This window comes from Brachypodium distachyon, chromosome 3 (genome assembly GCF_000005505.3).
Source record: "Brachypodium distachyon strain Bd21 chromosome 3, Brachypodium_distachyon_v3.0, whole genome shotgun sequence".
NCBI classification, from domain to species: Eukaryota; Viridiplantae; Streptophyta; class Magnoliopsida; order Poales; family Poaceae; genus Brachypodium; species Brachypodium distachyon.
This window is the reverse complement of record NC_016133.3, coordinates 47309198-47336976: the sequence shown is the minus strand read 5'-3', so window position 1 is coordinate 47336976 and position 27779 is coordinate 47309198. Positions and strand designations below refer to the sequence as shown.

The following is a 27779-nucleotide window of genomic DNA, read 5'->3' as shown; positions in this document are numbered from 1 at the left end:
AAAAAAATAAGACGATAATTTATTAGAAAATAAGGAATCTTTTGAGCATTTTTTCTTGAACACAAGTACAACTTGAAAGTTACAAGAAAGTAGCACAGCACGCACACTTTGACCCGCCTTGAGAGATCATAGGCAGCACACTGAAGGCAATTGATTCGCAGGCATGTAGCACTGCAGAAAATGGGGAGATCTTTATTCGTTAGAGTGGCACTTCTGTTCATCACAGAGAGCTGGAATCAGCCTACTCATCTATATAGTCAACTCATACAACAAAGTTTGAGTCCAACCAAAAGGATCCATAACTTCAGGGTGACCCAAGCAAGAATCAGAGTATCTTCTTACAATGGAGTGAAAGAAAACACGAGAAAACAAAACGCTCACTTCCACAATTGCTTCTTTTTTGACTCAAGGAATGAGCTGGGATATTGTACAACCAAGGAATCCAGTGGAAAATAAACCTTTCCGGTTAGGAAAGTCAAAGGAAGGGATGAGCAGAGATGTCCTACCCGAAAGAATTCGTGTTTCAATCCGACTTTGCTCCCCTAAAAGTATTCGTCGATATCTTAGTTTGTCCATGAGGCGGACCTTCTCAAAACAGGCTTCATCGCCTTGTCCTCCTCCAGGGCTATCATGCCAAGATGCGAAGGGTCCTCCAGCAGCATCTTTGCAACCAAATATCCTGCAATGGACCAAGTCTGGAATTTTCTTGCCTGCTTGCCAACGTATTTTCCAAGCTTCCCATCATAATACTCAGGCCAGCCGTCCTTCAACAGCCTCCTCTCAGCTAGGTCAATTGCTCTTCTTGCAATCTGCGGCCGTCCAGTTTTGATGCTTGCTGCGGTGAGCAGCCAGAGAAGTACTGCAGGAACAACATTTCATGTATTATAAAACAAACTTGAATATAATGATTGTCCAAGTTTGAATCATTGAATCAATATGTCATGTTATAGATATCTACTAGAAAATGAGTGTTCATCTAGATTTGATGCACACACTAAATGAAGGGAAAAACATAAATGCAGCACATTCAATAAGGGCCTTGTTCTTATCAGCACACAGAAGAAATTGGTTAAGAACAGAGCAGCAGACGAATGGTATAGATCACAATTCATCTTGTTCATAGCATTACGCTCCTTTCTGTGCTAGCAGATACTGTTATCATGGTTATCATTAAATATCATTTAGAATGTAAGTCACAGAAAACACAAAAAAAAACAAAGCAGGATAGTTTTCACATATAAAACTAGAAATAATCACATTGAGCGATCCAAGTAATACAAAGCTTGCTAACCTGGCCAAGATCCTCCATTGTGGTAACTCCATCTCGTATTTTTCGGGTCACATCCGGTCACAATTCGCCATTCATGGTTCTCGATAGCAGGATAGCATATCTTCAGAGGCATTTCACCAATTAGCTCTTCCCAGCGCTCCTCAATAAGATCCATTATGGCCATAGATTGCTCAGGTGTAGCGAGAGATGATACTATGGCAATCATGTTTCCAAGTGCAAACCAACGGAAGTCCATCCTTGCAGGACTGACATTACCAACAAAAAACCCACCCTGACAAGGCATAAAATCAAATAGCCAGTCCGGAATAGAATCTGGAATGACGTTGAATTTGTTGACAGCTGTGTGGGAATATTCTTCAGTCTTGTAACGATAAATATCATTTAGCTGCTGGAAATCCAGCCAAAAATAGCTCCGCATGTGATAACTTAAAGCATGGAGACGAGTTGCAATCCGCTCCACGAAGTCTTTCCCTTCAGCATCATGCTTGAGCATGAGAAGAGCACACCTCAGTGCCATGAAGAAAAGGGATTGAATTTCGATGGGGTAACCATACACACCCTACAAAAGGATGATGAGAATGAGCAAAAGAACCTCTGATAGAAACCAATATGGCATTTTAGTCAGGTAATACAAAATACGTATCCATCGGTAACTCACAGAGAGAGGAGTACACATGCATACACAGAAGTCAGTGGCAAGGAGGGCAAAAAAGATATTCATCCAACAAATGCTTACAAGGCCACTAGACATCATTAACAGAGAAACGATTTTTTTGTATTAGTCATAATTCTATTCTGCACATACTGAATCAAAGCAAGAAAGAAATGGACACATTTTTGCAGAATTTAAGGTAGTGCCGTGCATGTCCCTGTATAAGGCTACCGAGAGTAAACAATGTTATTGTATAGCCATCAGTAGAATGCAAGAGATAGGAGTATCAGTTTTCATGCAAATTGTTCACATGCAGATGCCCCAACAAGATTTGGGTGTAACACCTGGAGGTGTTAATGGACTTGGGTAGTCCATGCCCATGGACCAGTGGACACAATGAGCGTTGGGACATTTTGGATTTTGGATTTGGACAATTAATTGGACCACGCCAATTAAAAGTATGGCATTTGGGTATATTTAGATTTGCTTTTGGACCGTTCAGAAAACCTGGTTCAACTTTAGTTCCAAAGGAAACTGCACTCTGGTACCTCGGGAATAACAAATCGATTGCACCAGTGTGGTATGAAAAATAGAACATCACAAAGCCCAGGCAAGCAGAATTCTGATGGAAACAAAATATTACGAGGCATGAAAATCCATACCGCACAACAGGCACTGAAATTTGCATGCCCAATAGTAATGAACAAACAGGCACCGTACATATTTATCCAATCATTGAAACCACAACAAAGGTATGACTCAGGACAGAGAAGACGAAAGCAAGCAAATCATTAAAGCATCCAAAATCTTAGACTTGCCGTCAGTTTGGGGTTGCTGAACATATTGTCTAATCTGATGTGGAAAAATAGCTATGTAAGTGGGAAATAGTTGGTTAAGCAAACTGTAAAATATGGACAAGCAGGTTAGGTCTACATGATTATCGTAATCCACTACGATGCCAAACAGTGCCTTAAGCAGCAATGTTAGAGCACTAGACGTATGAGTTAAATATCACACACACACCATGGTGTGTAGGTAGGCTGTCGAATGATCAATCGAACTGAGTGAGTGGTGTGCCTGAAAGCTAGCAAGCAAGCGATCGGCAAAACACAACCGCTCTTGCTCAAAGCCAAAAGCTTTAGACCTAGATGACTCCAACCATAATATTTGCACTCCAATCAATAAAATGTTAGACACTGGTAATTATAGAAGTAAATTTCACAGAACTATCTCTACGTTTTCCCTCTTTTTTTTGAAAGGGCATCACTGCTTTTCTCCTCAAAGTAGGCAAAGAGATCATGTAGCTATCACTTCTTCAAAAGTAAACAAAATTTAAAAATACTCTGAACTTTGCGGAGAGCCGAAACAGACATGAAACTTGTTTGAACTTCTCTAAGACTTGCTCAAGAGACATGCACTTGTGTTTGTATGACATGGAAATTGTTGCGGTATTATTTCCCCTTCAGCTATTTATATGATCGAATAAGTTTCACCGAACTACTACTGCAGTACCGCTATCTCAAACTGTGGCAGTGAAGTTCAAACAGCAATTCATAATGCTGAGACAAATTCAAAGAAACTTCTAGAAGTTGATAATTCTGTGACATGTAGCCCGAAGTAATGGTAGTAGGTATGTGAAATGAGCCACAGATGTTGCAATTCATTGATTGTTAGGATAAAATAGTTGTACTTCGTAATGTACTCATACTAGACTTGAACGTATTGAAAAAGTAGCGTCTGGGTATATAACTTACCATCCTGCGATCTATCATGCAGCAACCATCAGCGCACAACAATGTCGGGAAGGTATCAAACCCCTCAGACAAGCACAGGCTCAGTATGAGCCTCATCGCCTTCTGGCACTCAGGCTTCTCTGCCAGAGTCAAATCCCCGGTGGACTTTGTGTAGGCCCGCAAGAGTATGATCCACCAAAATCCTGAATCGACCGGCGCAACCCGCCCAATCGCGCTCTCCCCGAAATCAGCATGCAGGGTATCAGTGCCCTTCTTATCATCATGAAGCACTTTAAAGCTGGCGGGCATGGCCCCTTCCCCGAGCTTAAACCGATCGACCTTCTTCTCCCACCCCTGCAGCAGCACGGTCTTGAGCAGGAAGTTCTTGACAATCTCCGGCTCACCATTCATGAGAAACGCCATGGCGCTGGGCACGAAATCCCTCACAAACACCTGCCCGGGAGTTCCCCCAAATCAGATAAGGCGGCGCGTGGTGGGAATTTTTTTTTGACAAACATGGAAATTAAAAACCATTACAATCTGTAGGTACCTGGTCATAGTTGAGGACTTCCTCGGAGGCATGGTCGTAGGCCGCGATGGTGCCGAGGGGCTGGCCGCGGAAGAAGACGAGGGATCGGCGGAGTGCCTCCCAGGCGTCGCCGACGATGGGGTGGGGCTCGAAGGAGTGGAGCGCGGAGGAGGCCGGCGTGCCGACGAGGGAGCGGAGTCCGCCGCCGGGGGAGTACATGCCGTCGAAGCCCCCGCCCCCCCTGGCGTGGCCACCGGAGTAGGAGACGTCGCTGAGCGATCGGTCGTCGAAGGAGCGCTGGCGCTCGACGTTGATCCGCGGCTTGTTGAGCAGGCGCGAGAGGTCGAAGTCGTCCGACTCGGACAGCGAGGTGTGCGACGCCGACCGCCGCATCCCGCCGGCCCCCAGCTCCATGGCTTCCCCTTCCCCCTGGCCTCACGAAGAATCTCCGGCCGGCCTCCGCGTCGTCGCCCCAGCAGCCAGATCTATAAAGCCGCCAAAGCGCCGGGAGGGCGAGAGCAGGGGGAGGGAGAGAGATCTAGCTTGGGACGCTAGACAACGGAAGCCGAGCCAGTAACACGGCCGCGCGAATCTCGAGGACTGCAGAGAGCCGAGTTGGGGAAAAAAAGAGCCCTCGCCGTGGGGGCATGGTTATATAGCCCTCGCCGGTGAGCTGAGCTGGGTGGCCTGGCCGACGCGGGCGATGAAAAACCCGTGAACCACGTCCATGTCGTGTGGGGGCCGTCTTTTCCCCGGGGCCCGCAGGCGGCGACAGCGGGTAGACGACGCGGAAGGTGGTTCTGGGTTTTGGCGGGGAGGCGAATTGGCTACCGGTGAGAGAAGGGGTCAGGGAGTGGGCCCCGCTGCAGCTGCACGTGGGGTTGGTGTGGGCTACAGTACCAGTACTGGATTGGAGCGAAGACGAGGCGCTGACGTGGAACGGTGACCGCGGTTGAGTGCTGGGGATGGTTGTTGGGTGCATCCCAAGGAAAGGAAAGGTGAGCAGCGTGGTGGCCGACCGGAGATCGGCTGCCCGGCGATTTCCGGAGCCAAAGCCGTGATGGAGCCTCATCGGTACTACTCCTAGATGGCTGCACTTTGCTTGGCTCCGTATTGGCAATGCCTGCCCTGCCTTAATCATCGCCCTGTCGTTCCATCGCCGCGTGAGGCGAGGCACGTTAGTCACGTCTTTGATCGCGCGTCTAAAGCGGAGCAATTTTTGGCACTCAAAGTCGCCGCCCCATGGTCTCGATGGCTTAATTGTGGAACAACCACCTATGCGTAAACCAATTTTGGTGTTCTTTTTTTCTTTTCTTTAAAGAGCAGGAGCGATTTCAGGAAACCAGCATAGATGTATCAGGTCTGGCACGCAGCATCCGAATTATAGAATCTGAGTATACCGTGGTTAACTGTAATCAGGCTTTTTGTGTCATGGTCATGGGAGAATACAATGCATTGACCTGGAGTGCCGGCAAGTTTCGGCTCCCCGGGAATCGTCATCTCGCCGCGCAGGTGACAAAATAGGATTTGAGTTTGCCCGGCCGAGTTCAACGTATCAACACCTCCGTGTAGCTCGCGTAATCGTGACAGTGAAATCGAGGGGACATGCAGGTTGAAAAGAAAAGTTGACTTTGCCTTTTCGGAAAGGAAATCATATTTTACTTTGCGGTAAAAGGAATCACCCGCGCAACAACAAATGGTAGGAGTAACAACATTCCACAGGAGGCTTTCGGAGAAACCAATAACAATCCCACCAATACAATCGCATAAACTCCTCACAGCTGTTTCCATCGTAGGCAGTGTAGATACTCGCATTCCACAGGACAACATGACAGATCGGAATTTCATACATAGAGGCCATTTCGCCCAAAGTATGTTCGTGTGCATAATTTCGGTGCGAAGACCATCAGGATGAATAAAGTAGCACTACGCGTGCGTGGGATGCTGGCAAGCTAGTATTAAATCAAATCGAGTAGATTCTTGGACAAAATAGAGAGACCCATGGCCAAAGAAAATGATCTGCATATCTGTTGTCAAGTGTCATAGTACCGTACGTCGTCAATTCGTCACGAGTGATGCGTAATTTACATGTTTAAAACTTCTAAACTTCAAGAATAGCGTCGTAGTGCTAATACAAGATGCCTGGGAGCAAACGAGAAATAAATATTTATTCGGATACCTTGTTCTTTTCGAGTAAAGGCTTTGCGGCTAAGCTTTCATAGAAAACTACAGAAGTTCAGGCTGGGTATACCACCGTACCGCTAAAATACTTGTCTAAAAGTCTGGTGGCTACCGAGTATTACGTCCATGGCAGATCGTTCTTTACTTAAAAAGTAAAGCCAGAACATTTCAAAAACAACCGAAGCAGAGGAGGGGCTTCTTTTCTCACGAAGCAAACATACTGGTGGTGTCGCCATAAGTTTGAAGAGATTCTTTTTAGCTCCCTGACAATAAAAGTTCGGAGTGACTATTTATAGTAGAGTTAAAATAACTGTTTATCAGTCATCAATTATGGTCATCACATAGATATCATCTTATCCCATTGCAGCTGCATGAATCAATTTCTCAGTCACCCAAGAAATAACAAAAAAACACAATAAGATCAGATAGATTAGTCATATTAATGTCACATCAGACACGCCTATTCAAAAATTACCTTGCGCACGGTGTATAATGTATTACATTATTTATCTATAAAATTGTTAACATGTGGTTTCTTTCCTTGATTTATGGTATTTTGTTTAGCATCAATTGCCGAAACATCCTTTTGTCCCTGCAATAGTAGAGTCGGCATTGACTCTCCGTATCATGTAGAGTCGACGATAAAATAACACCTGTAATATGATATGTTTTTAGATTTACTATAAATGATTTGTTAGCATTAAAGCGACATTGTACAATGGTAAATAACTCGACTCTTAGCTGACTTTTAGTCGATTTCTCCTTAAGAGTCTGACTTTTCACGAAGATTCAGTTCTCTCCTATCTTCTCTTTCTCTTTCCTCCATACAAGCAAATTTCAAATAAGAGACAGGTAGGAGTCGGCATTAACTCTCTGTGTTATCTAGAGTCAACGACAAAATAACACATATTAATAGGTTGTCCGCAATAAAAGAGTTGACATTAACTCTCCATGTCATGTAGATTCGAGGACAAAATTATAAATATTAATAGGTTGTGTCTTTAGGCTTACAGTAAATGATTTGTTAGCAATGTTGTACAATGGTAAATTGGTCGACTTTTAGTTGACTCTTAGCCGATTCTTTCCTTAAGAGTTAGACTCTTCACAAAGCTTTTGTATCCTAGACTCTTATACAAATTCACGTCACTTAATTTGAGAACCTAATTTGAGACGGAGGAAGTATAAGAGTCGATTAAAAGTAAGCTTTTCGGATTGCAGGTATGCTTCCTTGCGGGGACTCGGGGGAGTCCGATCATAGAAAAAGATGCTACCGCTAAGAGAATCAACTTTTGAATCACAATCCATGGCTGTTTGCATACCTCTAGAACTCAGTATTGGCATTTTGCCCCAAATGGCGTGGAAATGGCAGTGACAAGAAGACATCTCTTTCGTCCCAGCGCCGTTACAGTTATTGGACCACTCCCAAGAATGGCGGCATAATACATTAACATTTCTCATATCCCAGGGAGTGGTTATTATTTTCGAAGCCTCGATCTCATCGAGCGGCCGATACCGACGTGTAAATGTGTAATCGCGATCGTCCATGGCACAATTGTCACCCGTCTGGGGACGGATCGAGCAGCTGCGACCCCCCCAAATGGCCTAGTCCGGCATGCTTCGCATTTAACAAATCTTTTTTTTTTGCGCTGGATCATTTAACAAATCTTAACGGGCGGTCCAGACACAAATCGCTACGGAGTACACTAGAAGGCGAAAGAGCTGAGCTCACGGATGCACCATGCACTAATCCCGCCGCCGCAGGCAACAAACTACGGACCGGCCGGAGAGGAAAAGAGATACAGTACCCCGGAATGAAGAAAAAGAAATGCCACGAGCTCCGGCTAGCGTCCAAGCGAAATCCGTCCGGATTACCCCTCGAATCTCCATCTTTTTGGCGCGGTACGCCTGGGATTGAGATTACTCTGGAACCCCTAGAAAGCAGATTACTCTACTGAGTCCCTAAAAAGAAGATTAGTACTCTACTGAGTAAAAGGGTTAATCGTTGTCCGGCGGGAAAGGTGGGGAAATTTTTTATAGTAAGTTGATCGGTACGTAGCGTAGGGGTACGAACGGACGGGGCGATCTCCAGATGGACGTGCGAGAGAGAAGGAATTGTACACCGTACACGCTATATGGGACCGTACGTGCTGGAGCACACAGGACGGCACGAGGTGCACGCGGCGCGGTGGGGGGGCACGCTGGCACTGGCTGCAGCCGGTGGACGGACGGACGGCAGGGCCAGCCGTAGGAGCTGGTGGTTGGCCGCGACGGGCCGGCAACCACGCGAGACACGCTAGGCCGTGTCCACACGCCAGAGCCAACCCGCCGCACGTGAGCCAGCCGTAGACCGGCCCCCCCATCTAACGGAACGGACAGGCGACTCGATCTGACGCCCTGGCCCCGCACCACCTACCTCTTATCCTTTTTTTTTTCTCTCAACAGGACCCACCTCTTATCCTTGGTCTGCTGCCAATTTCATTTCTCTCCGGTTTATTGGAGCGACCTGTGTGACATGGCTCTCTGCCGCATTGAATTAAAAGGCAATCTGACGGTCCAATCAATGGATCAACGAGCCACTTGGATGAGGTTACTGGGCCGGGGCTTGTCACTTTTTGTCAGAGATCATGTGGCCTGGTTCTGCTGCGGCAGCTGGCCGGTGGGCCACTCCGTGCTTACGCTAGAGAAACCAAACCAACCAGCACCAGTCCCTGTACAATGCTGTTGCCGCTGCAGTACTGCACATCCCGATAGACCATTGCTTTCAAGCACGTGGAATGCGGAGTGATCGTATTGCAGATGGAAAAAAGGTATACTCATTGAAAGAAAAATGTAAATTCATCCAACGGCCGTTTTTTCTTAAAGTGTCCATTAAACAAACTCAACCGATCTGCAAAGATTATCAGATCGGGATGGTAAGCTGACACGCAAAGTGTGTGTACTAACCTATATATCATGGCACCAAACGAGCATCCGCCAAAAAGGATATGACGCGCAGAAACATCCAAATAATAAAATGTATCACGACTTTTTATTACATGTATCCATACGTTTTTTAGTTAGATTTATTTAATATGAGACGAAGCGAGTACTAGTCATGTTTGGTTGGGGTTCTTAGTCCCGACACACTTGACCTGGCCTGAACACTTCCTGGTTGACGTTTTGACTGTTTCCCTGCATGGCTGACCCGAGCAACATGATTAGCCTGGCTCAAGCTATCGATTTTGGAGGCCTGGCTTCACGCAGCTAGGGTTAGCAAAAAGGTTACTCTAGCATATGTATTCGTATGGACCTCACGTCATTTATCACTTATATCTATGCCACACGCTAATTCATTTCTCAGGCACGTGAATCCAACCAAACAAGATATTGCTTTGCTGCCTTACCAAGCAAAAGTTGTTCAGATTTCAGGTTACCTTATGGCAGCATTTTTTGTCAGCCACGATGCTCAGGGTGGCATCCAAACAGGCCCTAATTCCGTGGCACAACTTAGAGGAGAAGATAGATGGAAAATATATAACGGTTTTGCTGTATATATTTTTCGAAAATGAGTGTATCCCTCAGCCTCAAGGTTTACAAATGAAAAATCAAATAAAGGAATGAAAGGAAAAAATGGATCTCCTTGCAGCCTAAGGCCGCCACGCCATCCAAACCGGCTGAAAAACTCCCGTGCTATCATTTTCAAACGGTTGCATCAAAATTCCATCAACCTCGCCCTACGACTCCGTCCAAGTAGTAGGGACCAAGAACAGAGCCATCCGACGCCCCAAGAGGCATCAAATTAGACCGTTTCCTGATACGGAAAACAAGATCATTCATACAATTCCTGATATACCGGCAAATCTCACAAGCTCCTACAAGGATAAACAATTTAAGCAACTTACCCACACCCCAAGCCACCGGCCAAACATATTAGTTTTCTGATAGAAAGACTATAAGGGAAACCCCTACAACATAATTATGAGCACCGGGATTTGAACCCTATGAGTATAGTCATGCACCCACAACTAAACCACCACACCAAGAAGTGTTTCTCCAAGCCAAACATATTAGTGACACAACAGGGAAGAGGTAGATTAAATGTCACAAAGACGGTTCTCAGAACCAAACATTTAATTTGACAACGAAAACAACAAATGCTAAGTAGTCTCATCTTGATCGCAAAGATCACATTTCTTGCACCCACCTCAATTCATCTTAACCAGATTATCTTCCATGAGCACCACACCACGACAAAGGTAGCACACAATTTTTTTTTAAGAGGAAGCTTAAGCTTTCAAATAATTTTTTGTCTAGATTGGCAGCTGGAATTGATTGACAAACTATAGAGGGATTTTAATGAATAAATACCAGAGAATTTGTTTTTAAGAGGGATCTTATTGACGAACTATAGAGGAATAGGAAGGTGCACCAGAATTCTTTGTCTAGTAATTTGCATTTTCCTAGAGAGAAAAAAAACGTCTTATTTCCGCACTCTAGAATGGGTGAATGCGACGGTGACTCTGGATTTTGTTCAGATGTGCTGCTAAACAGTGTACTTTGTTCCATATCAAGTGACTCAAATTTGTTCAAATATAGATATATCTATGCTTAAAAAACGTATAGACATAAGTAATAAAAAGTCATTTAATATGAAACCCAGGACGGAAGAGCACATCAACAGGGAATCGTTTACCTTATCTCGGTAAATCAGGGATCATGTGCTGCTGCGCGGCTGGCCCGCCACCCCCCACGCGTGACTGTGCTAAGCTTAGACGAAGAGCTGTTGCTTTGAAACATGTGGAAATCATTTCTGATATTGCTGGAAAAATAGGAGAGAAGGAAAAGGTGTGAGCCGGTAATCAAACAGACTCGACCATGCCTCCTTTTCAAGGAAAAAAAAGCTAGACATTGCTTTGATGAAAAGATTTGTTCCGGTGGGGAGAGATGATCCAATACTGAACGTGTTATTGCTTAGATATATGAAAAAACGGTTTTGCTATTGTCGGAGCACGGGTCTTCGGCACCGGGGATGCCAAGCACCCCTTTTTGGTTCGGTGGAGGGCGAGGCGATTACTCCGGCGAAAGACACGAAGTGTCGACACGTGAATTTACCCAGGTTCGGGCCACCCGAAGGTGTAACACTCTACGTCCTGCATTTATTTGTAATCAAGATTATGTGTGTGGTTTACAGGGTGCCCCGGGGGTTCCCGGGGAGCTACTTGGCTATCACTCTACTAGGGCTAGAACAGAACTGATCGGAACCCTTTGACCGGTGGCATTGGTTCTTCTTCTATAGACAAGGGGATACCACATGTGCCGATGCGTGCAGCGTGACACATCTCCTAGACGCGTGTCACAGCCACAAGGATTACACTGCCGTTGATCCACGCTGGGCGCCATGCAGCGCCCAGTCCACTGTACGCGGTAGAAAAAATGATTTGTAGAGTAGACGCCCTAGCCTTGCTGAGCAAGACAAGCCCTGCCGATGTGACTCCTGTCGGTGCATTAAATGCACTGTGTCCGCTGTCTCGTCCTGTCTTCACGGTTTTGCGGGCCCCGCCTGCATGCCCGCACGCGGGTTGCTGGGGCGTCCCTTCCCGGCTAGCGCACCCGGCCAGTTGCCGGGGAGGCGTTCCTTCCACTTTCCGGGACCAGGGTTCCCGGGCGCTTCTTCTATTTCGGCCCTTAGCTTTGCCTTCACCAAGGACCGTCTCCTTGAGGCAGTCTTCCCGGACCTATAGCTTCCCTGGAGGCCAACCTGACGGGGCTTTGTCACTGGCGACCCACGCGTCCCGTATCAGTGGGAACCAGTGGGCCACTGGTACGATAGTAGCCCACGAGCGTGGGCCGGCAGCCTTGAGGCTCCCGGTAAGTGCTATCCTCGGTTGGTTGCCGGGCTACGTCCTATCCGACGCGTGGGTCCCGAGGGGGGTCCCCCCGGCACCCGGCCTTGTGGGCCGCATTTACGGTTCTACTCTTCCGAGTGAAACGGTTGGGCGCACGATTTTGTGCCTTATCCCCCTTAATCACTAGAGAGTTAAGGCCACGTCGCGCACCGCCGTCTTAATCCCCGATTCTTTATGGCACTTTATTGCTGATCGTGGGGGTGTCCGTTGCAGCCTGCCAGCCTCGATAAATACCCAAGGCTGGCGGCGGGCACTCTCCATTGCCTCTTGCTTCCGCCATTGTCCCCCAAGCTCTCCACGCCCCAACTCCAGCCAAATCACTCCCCCCGCTCTCGCCGATGTCTTCCAAGGGCCAGAACCGACCCAAGGGGAGCACCAGCAAAGGGGAGAAGCGTGAGAAGGCTAGCAAGAAGGAGCTGTCGGACCGAGCTCGGAAGGACGAGGAAATGCGGGCCAAGTTTTCCTTCTTCCCCCCCCGGGTGGACAAGTTGGTCTTGGTGCTCGCCACCAAGCACAACGAGTATGGGCCGACGCGGATTCTCCCCGTTGGCGTGGAGCGCGACCTGCAGTACTTCCGGATCTTCGGGAGATTCATCCTACCCGGGTTCGTGCCTTCGCATTCTTTTTTCCTTTCTGCCATCATGGAGACCTCCGGGCTCATCATGGCGCAAATTCACCTCACGTCGTTCTTTACATTGGCTGTCTTACAACACCTCTGTGAAGCGTTCGTGGGGGTGATGCCATCGGTGGCTCTGTTTCGCCACTACTACTACCCGTGGGTGGAGGGGAAGGCTCCACTGTCCTTGGGAGTGGTGTTCCGGTTCCGTGACAGGATCAAGGCGGAGTTCATCTGGTTGGGGAAGAAGAAGATCGAGCACGAGTGGCGCCACAGTGGCGCCGCGACTGGTGCTGGGTGCTCACCGATGAGCTCCAGGAGTTACACGAGGAGCCCCTCGGGCCCCTGAAGGGCTCTGACGACTGGACGCTCTGCAACCAGAAGGACGAGGAGTTGGCCCCAATCTGTGCCAAGATCAAGGCGCTCCGTGAGGCTAGGCTCACGGACACGGATGTTGCGCGTCGCTTCATCGGGAGGCGCGTGGCTCCCCTGCAGCGGCGCTTACATCCGGCGTGGATGTACACTGGCCAAGCGACCAAACCCGGCTGCAGCGCACAAAGCTCCTGCTGGAGGAGGTGCAATTCGGGGTGAAGGGCATCACCAGCGAGGACGGTAGGCTGCAGTCGCTCGGAGCGCACCCGCTCCACGCCGGGATCCCGAACCCGGGAGCCCAGGATCTCCCACTCTGCGATGAGTGGGGGATCGTGGAGGACCCCTCGGCGCAGCCCTCCCCCCCCCCCCCCCCCCCGCAGCCTAGGCCCCACAGCAAGGGCAAGGAGCCGCCTGCCGATTCGGGGAAGGGGGACCCAGGCCAGGGCCCCGCCAAGCCCGAGGACTCGGACTCCGACGACTCCTCGTTGGGCGTCGGACGAGACTCCGACCATGATGTCGATGACGACGACGATGATGACGCCCCCCCGGAAGCCAGCGGGGTCGCGCCGGAAGAGGACGACGAGGAAGACGATGTCCCCCTGGTGAGGCGGTTTGCGGCGGAATGGGCGAGCGGGCTGGCCTGCCAGCCCGCAGCCTCAGGAGCCTCACGCCGACGTGGGGGCTTGGGCCTCTAGCGGCAGCGATGCGGCTGCAGCAGTCGCTCCGACTACCCCGGCGGCTCCGCCAGTTCCCCTCGTGCGAAGCGGCCCCCCGGCAAGGAGCATCCTGGCGGACAGGGTGCTCAAAGTTAAACCGGCGGGGTGAGTTCGACGTTGTTCTGAACACTCTAGATTTTACGAATTTTTTCATGTCTGCTTAGCTTATTTTTACATTTTCCAGTTCTTCGAGTAAGAGGGGGCATACCAGTACGTCGCCGGCAGCCCCGACCAAGAAGCCCCGCCCGGCATCGGGTGGCGGTGACCAAGATGCCGCAGTTGTGGCGGCGGCAGCGGCCGCTGGGGACTCAAGAGTCCCTGACTCGAGCTCGCAGGGCACCGGCCCGGCGGAGGTACGTGCAAACTTCAACATTTCTTTTACTTATCTGCGCCATCTCCTGGACTGACGCAGGTGCTCTTCGCGCAGTTGCCGGGGATGCTCCGGCTGCGCCCGCGCCCACCGAGGTGCGGGTAATCGACAATCTGCCCCGAAGCCCTTCAACAATCTGCCTCAGCGCCTGCCAGGGCCGCGACTGCTACCGCAGGCGACGCCACGGAGGCGGCGCCATCCGTGGCAAGTGACACGGAGCAGTCTCCGCCAGCCGGAGCAGGCGGCGGTGCTTTGGAGAAGCCCCGAGCCCCCAGCCGACCCCTCTAGATGGGCAAGGAGCGGCGGGTCTTGGCCAGGCCAGGATCTCAGACGGTTGCGGCAGGGTCCTCCTCCGGCGGAGCCGCCTTTAGCCCGGGAGCAGGGGAGCTCGCCGGGCGATCATGGGGTCGGATCAGCGTGTTCCGGCAAGGGCACCAAGTGATCGACAGCATCCAGTAGCAGCATCGGATGTTCGTCGATTTCTTCAACGACGCGCAGCAGCACTATGCCCGCATGGTGGCGGAACTGGGCGCAGCGTGACGGGAGGCGGAGGAACAGCGCACCGAGCTGCAACGGCTCCGAAGGAGCTCCAGCAGGCGCATCAAGCCAGGGCGACCCCTGCCGTGCAAGGGGTCTATTACTACAGCCTTGTTGGAGAATACAATGGCTACAACGTCCTTGGAGGAGGATACGGCGGCAGCAGCTTATTAGTACCCGGTTGCTTTGATGGAGAATTCAATGGCTAAGGTGGCCTTGGCGGTGGCGATGGACCTTCTCTTCGCAGACCACCACCACTATTCTACTACGGCCTGGACAGCAGGTATTCCCGTGGAGTGGCGCCGGTGCACACAGGAGCCAATCAGCAAAAACATGCTGTTATTGAAGTTACAGAAAAGTCAATCGCATCACTCAAACTGGGCCCAGCCGCAGTGATAGATGCAAGCTAAAGTTTGCAGGAATCAAGAAATGAGAAGGAACAGCAAAGCCCTGCAATCGCAGAAAATTTATAGAACATTGTTCACAGCTTGAACAATATTTTGTCCCAACTGGCAACTAATTTCTGTTTCAGTGGAAGGGAAGTACAAAAGACATAATCCAAACAAGAAACCCAATGCAACTGTCCTTCGGTCACAAAATCTTGTGTAGGCACTACTACAGAGAAATTCCACTTATGAACACATCCATTGTTTGAGATAGGCACTATAGGCATTCAGTTACCCCAGCTTCTGCAGAGCTCTGTTTCATCTTCTTTTCCAAGTTCGTCCCCAGCTCCTTCGAACTCCTTCCCCTTGGTGTTGCTGTTAACTTCTATTTGTGAGCTCTATGATGTGCAGATACATGTGATGGAGGATTCTTGCGTTAATCAAATATAATTTGCTAGAGTCTGTTATAGGTTAATTGCTTGCTGGGCTAGCTTCTGTTAGTTTTCGCTGTAACAAGTCATGTACTGTACAATTTCCGTTCGGTGATATGTTGTGGCAATGTAATTTCTCTCCTTTTCCAAAAAAAAAAAAATGTAACTTCTGTCAAGTACTTGTACCTAGTCAGTTTTGTCGCTGAAAGTGGAGTAGTGGTACCAGTAACCGTGTAGATGGCCTCTGTTCGAAGTTCTTGGTTCCTACCTTGCTCAGTGATAGCACGTGGTAAGCACCCTGTAAGTCTGGTGTGATCACTGACCAGTAGTTTCTATGTTCGTTTTGTGCCAGTGTGTTTGTGTGTAGCTACCATTGAGGATAAATTCTCTCCTTGCATCTAGACTCCGACACTCCATGTTTCTGAAGTCTGAACTCCCTCCTTTTGTCGGAGGTGGCACCGGTGCAGAAACCGGGGGCTAACCCCGAGTCATCCTGGCATTCATTTGAGACTTCAGATAAGCATATCACCCAGATGGCGCAATCTGTATCCGGTAGAGCACTGATATTACTACAACACAAGCTGTTTAGAGCCTTTGACGCAGATCTGTCACAGGCCTGCATGCAGCCCTACTCAACAAAATTCAAACTAGCTTACTAGATGGAATGGAGCCAAGATCCCGAGAAGAGAGGAAATCCGGCACGGAGCCAACCAGAACGACATAAACCGAGGCGGTGGCAGCGACCGCGGCCAAGAGCAAGGCGAAGAGGACATACGGCCTCTTGCTCCAGAGCCCCATGATCCCAAGCGCGAAGGGGTAGAGCAGCAGCAGCATCCACACATTGAACGTCAGCCCGGTCGCTGCCTCGGCAACCTGCACGGTCGACCATCGCCAGGCAACTGCCTTTCCCACCGCCGCGCCAATTGCGGCCACATTCACAGCCAACACCACCACCGTGGGTGCCAGCAGAGGCGCCCATTGCACGTCGTACAGCTCTGCAAGCCTCTCCCTAGCGCTGCCGGCCGTCATCAGCTTCTTGGCTGTCAACTTGAAGGACACCCCTTTGAGGCCGAGGGACCTGAGCAGGATATGCAGCATCGCTGTCGGGTACACCCCTGTCGTGCCGATGATGTAGAACTGCTCGTTCCGGAACCAGTCGAGCAGCGTGAGCCCCGCCCACTTCACCTCGACCATGCCGATCACCTCCACCGTGGCGATGATGACAGCAACGAACAGAGCGAACGTCTGGAACGGCTTCTGGATGTAGAAATGGCCGTGGAAGAGCCACATCACCGGGTACAGGTCATACATGACGATGAAGAAGGTCGAGACTGGGTAGGTTGTCATGTTGACGTAGGCGATGCGCTGCATGGGGTGGAGCCGGCGGCCGGCGAGGAGCGGGCAGAAGCGGGAGAAGAACATCTCCAGGGACCCCCCCGACCAGCGCAGGATCTGGTATAGCCGCTCCGTCAGGTTGATCGGTGCCGTGCCGCGGAACGCATCCGGCTCCATGGCGCAGTACATAGACCGCCAGCCTGCCCGGTGCAGCCGGAAGCCAGTCACCACATCCTCTGTCGCAATGTTGTACACCCAGCCGACGCCGTTGCCCCACTCCGTGCTGTCCTCGTAAGCGCACGTCATCACGTCGCTCAGCTCCGCCTCATCGAGCGTCACCGGTGTCGCGACGGAACGTTCTTGGTCAGCGGCCATCGGCAGCGAGTTGACGAACGCCGCCGATGTGCCGAAAATGTTTGGACTGTGTTGTTGCAAGGCCTTGGAGTCGTCGTCAGGCTGCCACCGAGGCGGATCAGCACCATAGAGCGCGACGCGGCGAAACATGCAGCCGGTGCCAACGAAGGAGGGGCCCTGGATTCCATTGAGGCCCAGCAGGGTGGCATCGAAGAACATGCGGTTGTGGTTGCAGTACCGGTCCGTTGGGTCGACATCGTCGAAGCGCTGTGGGAACTGCACAAAGGCAGTGTCGTCGCCATCACGCCGGTCCAGCATGAAGCACATGGCTGCGCGGAAGGCCTGCGAGTTGTTGATGTAGTGGTCGCCGTCGAAGTTGATGATGAAGGGCGCGTTCGACAGCAGCGCCGACACACGCAGCTGCACGTTCATGGCGCCCGCCTTCTTCTGGTGGTCGTAGCCCGGCCGCTTCTCGCGGGAGATGTACACCAGCATTGGGAGGCGCACATCGACCGTGCTGAAGTCTAGCGGGTTGTCAGAGCTTGCTGGCATGCCGAGCTGAGGCTCATTGCTTGGTTGATTCAACATGACCTGTTGAACAATCACATGTTAGTTTCGAATAAATCAGGACAACCTTTTGGAAACATAGATCACCGTTTGGTCCTGTCATGCATAGCTCTAATCAGGGAAAATCAATTTCCGTGAATTTTTTGCCTGAAAACTCTGTTCAAAGTTTGAAATTTTGGTTTGTTTAGTATGCCTGTGTAAATTATATTACATTATCTATATTTTTTGTTGTGGTGGTAAACGGGCTACAAAAAATATATATGAATGAGTCCAACCCCCCCAAAGGTCACAATTCCTAAATAATCAATTTTCAAATGCCCAACTTTGAATTTTACAGAGAATTTTAGAACTTTTTCTGGATTTCAAAAGAAAATACAAAACTGAAATTGGTTTCTCTGACTTGCATGCACATCAGCCTACAGTGTGCTAAAATTGTAAGATTCTGGGACTTCGCATGAACAAGCCTTGTGCTAGTTTTATGAGGCAATTTTGTTTTTCCATAAGTCTAAAATTGAATGATTTAGTCATGCAATGAACTAGGAAAATCATCTCAGCTTATGAACGCAAACACTTTTCTTAGATGCCAAATTCACATGGGCAACATACAAGGGCATAATTTGATTTGTACCTGAAGAATTGCAGGGTGATGTCCTTTCCTATGCCCGGTCGCTGGCTCAACCCAGGTGCCTTGCCATTGTGTTCCATCCAGCATCCAAGTTGCATTTTCACACCTTACTTTGGTGTTTGCATGGTTGCAGGCCTCTGATCGTTGCGCAATGACAGTAGAAAGCGCATCCAATCGTGCCTTAAACTCTTCATACTCCACGTGCATGCACCTATGGTCATCAACGAACTCCTCGGGGGCGTTCCCGGCATAGAGCCGCGTCTTCGTCCAGAAGTAGCTCTCTGGTGCTCTTGGCTCGACGCAATGCTTCCGGCAAAATGGAACCCACAATGCAGCAAACTTTGCAGTTTCAAGTAACCCCTCATAGTGCACCAGTGACCCGCCATCATCAGAGAAGTAGGTGGCGTGCTTCTCAGCTGGGTAATCGGTGGCGAGGATGGACAAGACAGAGTTCATGGTATAGAGCATGGGTTCATCCACTGGGTCGACAGTGTTAATGAACACGTCAAGGACAGGGAGGCCAGAGCTGGAGCCATCGACAGGCTGCTGTTCAAATTGTTCTCTCAGGAGGGAAAGGTTGGGGATGCATTTCCTGGGCTTGAGCTTGGTCAGTTGGTTTAGCAGCCAGCTTACGCCGAACCACAGGTCCCCAACGACCGAGATCCACCACAACCACATTGCATCGGAGTCCCGGTGCTTCATGCGCCAAGTGAAGAATAGGATAACCACAATAACTCTAACCAGGGTCAACAACCTGTAACACATGGAGGAAAAATATACTGTATCAAATATATGTAGTGATGAGAATCGTTTTGGCCTTTTAGGGCCACAATCGAAAATTAGAATATTTACTGTAGGAGTAAAATGTTGCCAAGTTGCCCGTGCAATTATATGACTCTGAGCTCACGTGCTCCTGTGTATTAATTATTAAATTAAACTTACTTCAAGACATATTTCAACTAATATATGATAATAAATATAAAAAAAGTCTCCTAATATTTACCAGTATACTTGCTCACTTTCTTACTCATACTGTCATACATGATTGCATTCCTAGCATAATGCGGAAGTGGAAGAAGACTAAAAAAAATCAAATAATCGTGTGCATTGCTCTCAGTTAATATAAACTAAATCAAAGATATCACGAGCGAATTTGTAAGCCATATATATATGTATTGATTATTAAACTTTCATAAATATTAGAGAATTGTCTAAAGCGTTATGTCTCATTGTTTCTTTCGTCATCGACGCCTCCACCAAGCCTACCCAAAGACGGAAACCCCAAGCTCCATCAGCATGGCGACTCAGATCTTGTTGTTTTGAGGAGGAACAAAGCTGACATCAGGCATAAACAACTAAACATAACAATTGGATCACCACACACACACATTTTATGAATGGAGTTTTATTATGCACAAGCCTACATAGCGAGAGATGGTGTTTCATGGAATCACAAATTGTTCAAGGTTGCAGCTGTTTCATCTGCAGAAGGTTATACACATTGTAGATGACAACTAAACTTAGCAGTTTCACTTATACATCCATTAGTATCAGAAAATCAGCCAGCATGCCTAAATTTAAGCCTTGTTTCAATTGAATTTATCTTTCTTGGAACATATTTCCCACAAACAGTTGTTTCATATGAACTGTGAGCCCAAATATATTTGATGGCTCAAATTTGTTAATAAAGACTTGATAATCTTCTTCTCCTCTCTTGTTTGTAAAACACTGAGAACATTGTTGAGACTTGTATAGGCCCCAGTGATTTGGGAAAAGACTTGTAGATTAAAGCAATAAAAAAACTATCGCACTTGTTCAGTAACCCCTGTAATTCTTATGTGCTTCAAGGGCGAACCAGTTTTCTCCCAAGGCGCTACAGCTCTTATGCGCCTTACGAATCAAAATCCTCACCCTGAATTCCTATGATTCCCCGAAGAAATTACAATGTTGAATGGCTATATAAGGATGAATTTACTTTTGTAATGTGTAAAACCTAAGAATTTTCTTGAACGGCGCCCAACAAATAAAGAGGAAAAGGAACGTTGTCGTCCCCTCCTCTCAAACCTTCCAGAATCCATGGGAGCCATCCACAACAGCTCCAGAACCTTCTGGAATCTCTTCATTCCATCGGTTCGCCTCCATTCTTCGCACCCAAAAACCTGACCCCAAATCTCCCTGCCCGCTCATCTTTACCGCCTCCAAAACACCGCTCGCCTCCACCACGCCGACATCCCTCGGCCGCAAGAGACCCCTACGCTGCAGCATCGACGTCGGTCACCGTCAGCAGCAAGGAGCCAAGGAGAGGCCCCTTGCCGACGACTTCTCGGCCGAAGCAGCCGCGCTCTGGAGACTGCACTCCTGCAGTGGCAGGAGTCGCGGCGGATGGCGACGGGACCTGGCTCCACGGCGAAGGGATTCGCGACCGGGAGAGAGCGGTGGACGGCTGCACGCCACGCGGCGGATGAAGGAAGAGGAGAAGGTCGGTGCGGGATAGCGGGTGGGGGAGTAAAGGTGGTCGCGCGAGGTTTTTCTTCTCTTTTCTTTGGCAAAATCGCGCGAGGTTACAAAGGCACAGAGCTGATCTTTTAGAAGCTTATGTCGAATTACCCGCGGGCCCGCAGAAAAATGTGAGCCATCTTCTGATTAAAAGGAGACAGATGGTCAAGATTGGTTGATTTCTATTCCCTCAAATCCATAACAATTGTTTTAGATTTAGTACAAAATTAGTATTCCCACCGTTTCATATTAAGTGTCAAGATATTAAATGTATCTAGATGTATTTTAATATATAAATACCGTTATATTTAGACAAATTTGAGTCACTTAATATGGTACGGAGTGAGTACAACTTTGTACCAAATAGAGTACATTTATTATGTATCAGAAGAAGTACAAAGTAGTAGGAGGAATGCTTTTTATTCATATAGGGTAATACTCATTCCATGTAAAAAAAATATGAGGATAAATTATGAAAAATCCAAAACTACAGCAACAAATTTATAATATCTATAAAGTTGATCCCCACTATCTTCATTAAATGTTTGCAAACTTGATATGCAAAGTTTCTACCTTATCATCCACATCATGCACATCATAAGCATGCAAATTGCCTACGTCACCATCCGCATCATGTGTTGTAGGCCATTAGAAATCTATTTGGGTGGTCCTTTCGAATTTAATATTTTGATACCTAGGATTTTCACTTCAAATTGTATAAATATTTTACCAAATACACATATTTTCATGATATGTACGTCAATCTTTCTAAGATCTGCAAATACACATATTTTGATGTTCATGTACATCAAAATTACTCCTATAGGTGTTATGAACAATAAATCGTTTTGTCCAACAATATTCATATTTCTTTTGCATTGAACTATATTATTATCATTTGTTCCTAACATCATATCCAGATGTGCATATAGAACTTTCCGCAGCAACGCGCGCGAGGAATCACATAGTTGATTCTAAAACTCCCGTCACAAATGCCTATGTCCTACCAGTAGAATGTAGAATCCTACTGCCACCTCTACCCAATGCTACACTTGGCCTAGGAAATTTTTTACTCCGGAGTAAAACTCATAAATTTGAATGGCCTTCTGAGAAAAAAAAAGGTTTTCCTTGTTTTTCTCAATCTTTTAATTTGTCTTTATGATTTTGGATAGATGGAGTAATGTCTTGTATCTAAAAAATTCCAAAGCTTCATAGGTGTATACATTTGGGGTTGTCTAATGATATTAGTGTCGTTCTGTATATATAACATTAAACAAATGTAACATCAAAATATGTTCGACAATGGCTCTAATGATATTAGTTTTGTTTTGTATAAATTGGTGTGTGTTTTCTCCATAAACTCAGTTAAATTTGACTTAGGAAGAAACCATATGCACATGCATTTCAAGACAGAGAGGTATGTTTGAGCAAAAATGTGATTTATTTATTTATTTTGCATTGGCTACAGAAATGTTGCAAATAAAAAAGCGAGAATCGGCAAAGTAATCAAATATTTGCACTGTATGCAATTTTTTATATGGTTGTGTGACTCGCATGACGGAGAACTGGAAGGATGATGATCCTTTAGTTGTTCATGCAAATGCACTTCCTGGAAATTTGTTGGCCGACCCGGGTGCCATTCGGTCGCATGGCGACACAGATCTCGGAAGACACTTGGAAAATATATGTATTTCTTATGCAATGAAAACATGATTCATTATAAGTTGTATATAATCTGACGCCACGTTACATAGAGACTAAGTCAAAAGATCACGCATCTTGGATCCTACAAAAACAGAGACTTTTGGCCTTTTCTTTAGCCGACGCACGTGCGGCACAAGGGGTTCTTGGGTGCTAGGCAATGGAGGCATGGAGAGTGTGCTGGAGATTAAAGCTTTTGCGCACTTTCCCTCTGTCCTGTCAGTTCCAATTGCTTCTAATTAAGTGCGCGGCACATACATTAAACATTACCCTCCTTTACTACTTACGATGGGCTTTTGCATTAACAAAACTAGCACTCCGTGTCACCGGCCAAGATTCGCTGATCGATTCAGGCAAGCTATGGTGATCTGTGTGCATTAGGATTCAGGCAAACATGGTGTATGTAGTACGCATACAGTTCTTAGATTTAGACTTAGGAAACTAAATACAGTTCGGTTAAGTAATAATCTCCTTCAGAACTTGGGACTTGGGAGGAAAGAAGGCTCTGTTTACTGAGCAGGACGCAAACGCACCTGTAGAGGTTGATGAGGGCGCCCTTGACCCTGAACGTGCGGTACAGCAACGGCTGCTGCGGCGGCCGGCCGTCCTCCTGCGACGCCCCCAGCATCTCCTCTTTCTCGTCGGCGGGAACCCAGTACTTGTCCTTGGCGCCAACGCCGCCGCCGTTCGCCGCCGCCAGCAGCGGCTCGGCTAAACCACCCGCATTGCCACCAGCGCCGGCCGCGGGCGCCGAAGCCATGACTTGATTCACCTAGCCAAGCTACCTACCGAGCAGTAGAGATTCTACACAGTGTGCTTGGCCTCAATTAATGCCTCACCAAAGACTTGACGCTATGCCCCAGTATATAAGAGACCCGATGGGGAATATGCGACGCACCCATGCCCTGGGAGTGGGAGGGATCATGTCGAAGCACGAGGGAGCGTAGCGTAGTGGGGCTTAAGCTACTCGACACGTGCATCGATATCCGTGCGGCTGATGGGCACTACGTACAGAGCTAGCTGGTAGTACTATTAGTAGTAAGAAAGCAGCTTTCCAGCAAGAAAACGTGCGCTGGGTACAGTCCATGTGCGTACGCTATTTGTTTACAGTGTCCCTAGCTCCCTCCATGGCTCCATCGTCCGCCTTTGGCGCAGTGTTCTGCGGTAAGTCGATCGCCATTGCTCGACCCTCTGGTGCGCGACATTGACAAGATGCTGCTGTCCCAAGTGGCCAAGTGTAACTGTTGCCAAAACTAAACTGTGGGCTGAGCCCTTCCTGTCTGCCTCACCGCATCCGGTAAAACCTGTAGATACTCACACGCCCAGATAAGAGTGTCGGTTGGACACTAAAATCTGCAGTTCTAGATCTCAGACTTTGTTGACAGCCCGGTAACCGTGAATTAAGTATAACAGGTGACCATTCGGACGCAGCTGTTCTTCTCAACTGACGTTATGGACAGTGTTTTCCTGATACAGTATAAAACAACCTTCACATTCAGAAAACAAGGGGACTATATGTCCACGGTGCCATCACTCGGAAAGACAGACCATGATGTGATGTTTGTCTACAAGAATCTTACGTCGCACACTGCTTATAATCCCTCCATTCCATAATATAAGCCATGCATGCATTTCAAGGTTTTGTTTTCACCACCAATAAGACCAACAAAATGTAATTATGTATTATAAAAATTATAACAAAATATGAATCTAGTGGTATTATTTTTATAACACATAATTCACATTTTGTTAGTCTAATTGATGGTCAAAATTGGACCTCAAAATACGTGAGTGCTTTATATTATGGGACGGAGGGTGTATCAACGGAAACGTTTGTTATCAACCGGCCGATCCACGAGCAACGTCGGCCACCCGCGCGGCCGTCCGATCTCTCGCTATGACGCGCGTTCGATCTCTCGTGCACCTATCTCTCTCCTCTCGCTGAGTACGTCTCTGTGCGTGTTCCAGCCACGCCTTGTAGGTGATGCGCCGCTGGTGTTGGGGGCTGCTGCTGCCTTTATGCCATTGCGTCCCTGCCGCACACGGGACCTGATCGGTGCCACCGCCGAGTCCCTACCGCCACGCGCCGCCGTCGCTGCTGCTCGTCACTGCCATACCGCCGCGCGTCGCCGCCGCAGCGTCCCTGCTGGGCGTTGGACCTGCCTAGTGCCGCTGCCTAGTCCCCACATGCTGTAACCGCCTCCAGAGGCGGAGACAGCCCCAGGCAGCAAGCACCGCAGCCTGGGGCGCATAAGGTTTTCTCTTTGGTAATTTGGTGATTTCACGATTTGTCCCGGGTCTTGCTTGCTAATTCTAGCAATTTGGCGCAACGGCTCTGGTCTTGACGAAATCCTGGCTCCGCCACTGGCCGCCTCTGCTCACCATCGTGCCGTCATCACTAGGGAGTTGGCAGCACCAGATATTTTTTGATGTTGCAAACGGTGTTTATAAATACTACAAGTGTACATTAATTTTGCGACGTATGTAAGTGTGCCATGTTGCAACGATTATAGGTATGATGTGAGGGGATTTGCTGCAAATGTTACATAGATTTTTTTTATGTTGTGATTAGTTTCGAGACAAATGTTGTGACGAGTTTTTTATGTTGCATGTTGATTTCATTGATTGATGTATTCGATAAGTTTTGAGGGAGAAACGTGGCCATGAATTTTTTATGTTGCAAACGTACAACACAAATGTTCCATGCGGGTTTTTGGCTGCAATGATTTTGGCCAAAAGAAAGGAAACATTGCAACAAATTATTGAGGAAAGGGTCATGACCTTTGGTCCCTCGCAACATCCAAATCACACATGCAACATCTCCTGCAATATTGATCCCCTCGAAACATCAAAATCCTATATACATCGATCATCTCATCGCAACATTGGTCACTTGCAACATCAAAATACTTCATGATGTCATCGCAACATTGGTCGCTCGCATCGTAAAAAATCCGCATGCAGCCTCTCGTCGCAACGTTAGTCCCTCGCAACAACAAAATCCCGAATGCAGCGTCTCATCGCAACATGAAAAATCCCACATGCAGCATTTCGTCGCAACATTGATCCCTCACAACATCAAAAATCTTGCATGCAGCTTTTCGTTGCAAGATTGGTCCCTCGCAACATCAAAAAATCTACCCTCGTGGCACACTGGGAATCTTTGCAACATAAACCTAATGTGTATGTAGAAAAAAAAACATGTTTGTAGCATGTACAAACACAATATGCAACATCGAAAAAATAAAAATAAAATCAGTAGTTCTTCTTCACCGGCACCGGCGGCTCCCGAGGTAGTGACGGGCACGAGAACAGCTTCGAGGGTGGACGACGGTTGTAGCGGAGCGGAGGAAGCGATTGGGTCCCGGTTACAGTTGCCAGCGTGTCGGCAACGCTGGGGTCGGGGGGGGGGGGGGGGGCGTTGTTGGCAGCGACGGCCGCTGCGAGGCGCTTGGCGACAAGGCCTGCGAAGCCGGGCAAGCCGCCCGGATTGCAGCGACCGCGGGAGGCTACGGCACGTGCTGAGTGGCGGCGGCAGCAGGCGGTGGCTCCGGCAAGGATGCGAGCTGTGTGCTAAGCGCTACTGCAGGCTACAAACTGCAAGGGCCGGCAGATGAGAGCTGAGCGCGGCATGCGGCAGCGCTGCTGCAAGCCAACCCAAAACGTGAGCGCTGCGGCTGCTGCGTTCTGTTGAGCGACGCGGGACCTGAGCATGGCAGGAGTGTTGTCCATCCGACCGTCAAAACGAAGCGGATCAGACGTCTGGCCGGGCGGCCGATCGGTTAATCTGATCGCCCGGCCGACGCCTAACGCGTCGCTATATCAGTTTGTCGGATTGGCTGCGGTGCGGCATATATATCAACGGAGATTCTAAGTGGGGCATGTCCCACTTGGTCTTCCCGTACGGCGTTTGTGTTCCTCTGTCTGATTGACTTTCCCTCGATCCCGAACTGTCTAGTCTCTTTCCTTTTCTCCTCCCGGGCTTCCAATGTCTATCTCTCTGCTTCTGCTCCCCTGAATCCCGAGCAAGCACGGCCCCCAAATCATGGCGCTGGGGAAGGCTACACCGACCTCTCTCTCCCACCTCTCTTCCTCTCCCTGCTTTCTCTCTCTCTCTCATCTCCCTCTTCCCTGCTATGTGTAGCCTCGTGCTGCCGCGCCGCTGCCGCCACGCGTCGTGCTGCCGTCGCCGCAACGCCCGGTGCTGCCGTGCGCCACCGCAGCCACGCGCCGGCGAGCTGTGCCTCCAGCCGGGCATGCACGGAGCAGTCGAGCTCAGCCCATTTTGTGTCTCCTAAACGGCATCGCGTGCAAGGGCGGACGAGCAGACGACGACGGGCTCGAGCCTTCGTCGTCGTTCACGCCTTCGAGCCCGTCGCCGAAGGATGCGTCAAGATGGGCGCCCTGTATTGCGGTGTCTCCACGGACACCACAAGAAGGCCGCCATGAGCGGTCCGGGTTGGTGAAGGATGCACTGTGTTTGACATGAAAAAATACTGAGCAGTATGTCTCATGTGCCAGTGAAAAATAAACGTGGATGTGCCAGTGTACCTAAACACACAAATAAAACATATGGAAATATGCATTTTATTACTCAATTAGAGAAACAAAATTACAATTTCCCTTAATGAAGTGTGCTCCATGGTCGGCTGGTGTGGCCAATATGACATGGACGATTGTGGTGTCTTGGTTCACGAGGCCTCGTAAAACTCCCGCTTAATTACTCCCGCGACTCGATCGAGCCGCGAGACACCTCCGATTAAGCTGCTGCAATTAATGTTCGTCGTCTTCGAGTCTCGTCTTCTCCGCGTGCTTGGTGTAGATGGTGGTCGTGCGGAGGTGAAGGCGAGTGGTGGAGAAGTTCGCCCATCGCTCCGGCGATGCTTTAGCCATAGCATTCGAGCTTGTCATGTCCAATGATGAAGGTGTCTAAAGCCTCGTCGGCTTAGACATGTAGGCGGCCTTCGCCTTGTCGGTGGCGGACGGGATGACTTGCTAGCAC

General features: G+C 48.7%; 2 protein-coding genes across 5 annotated transcripts; both read right to left on the bottom strand.

Annotated features, from left to right (window-relative positions):
* Window positions 1-150: 150 nt before the first annotated feature.
* Window positions 151-4841, bottom strand: LOC100833103 (cytosolic invertase 1). The gene is made up of 4 exons (XM_003575069.4): window positions 4227-4841; window positions 3698-4129; window positions 1292-1850; window positions 151-859 (listed from the first exon to the last, which is right to left on the bottom strand). Exons 1-4 carry the CDS (start codon window positions 4617-4619, stop codon window positions 564-566), a joined length of 1680 nt encoding a protein of 559 aa, XP_003575117.1. The 5' UTR covers window positions 4620-4841; the 3' UTR covers window positions 151-563.
* Window positions 4842-16159: 11318 nt separating this feature from the next.
* On the bottom strand, window positions 16160-23631 carry LOC100832792 (probable mixed-linked glucan synthase 9). 4 transcript variants are annotated; one of them, XM_003575068.4, is made up of 3 exons: window positions 23311-23631; window positions 18584-19334; window positions 16160-17979 (listed from the first exon to the last, which is right to left on the bottom strand). In XM_003575068.4, exons 1-3 carry the CDS (start codon window positions 23535-23537, stop codon window positions 16342-16344), a joined length of 2616 nt encoding a protein of 871 aa, XP_003575116.1. In that variant the 5' UTR covers window positions 23538-23631; the 3' UTR covers window positions 16160-16341. The 4 variants fall into 4 exon arrangements, with proteins under 4 accessions (XP_003575116.1, XP_024317871.1, XP_024317872.1 ...); XM_024462103.1 differs by lacking the exon at window positions 23311-23631 and adding an exon at window positions 19433-21136; XM_024462104.1 differs by lacking the exon at window positions 23311-23631 and adding an exon at window positions 20556-21136.
* Between the last annotated feature and the right edge of the window lie 4148 nt (window positions 23632-27779).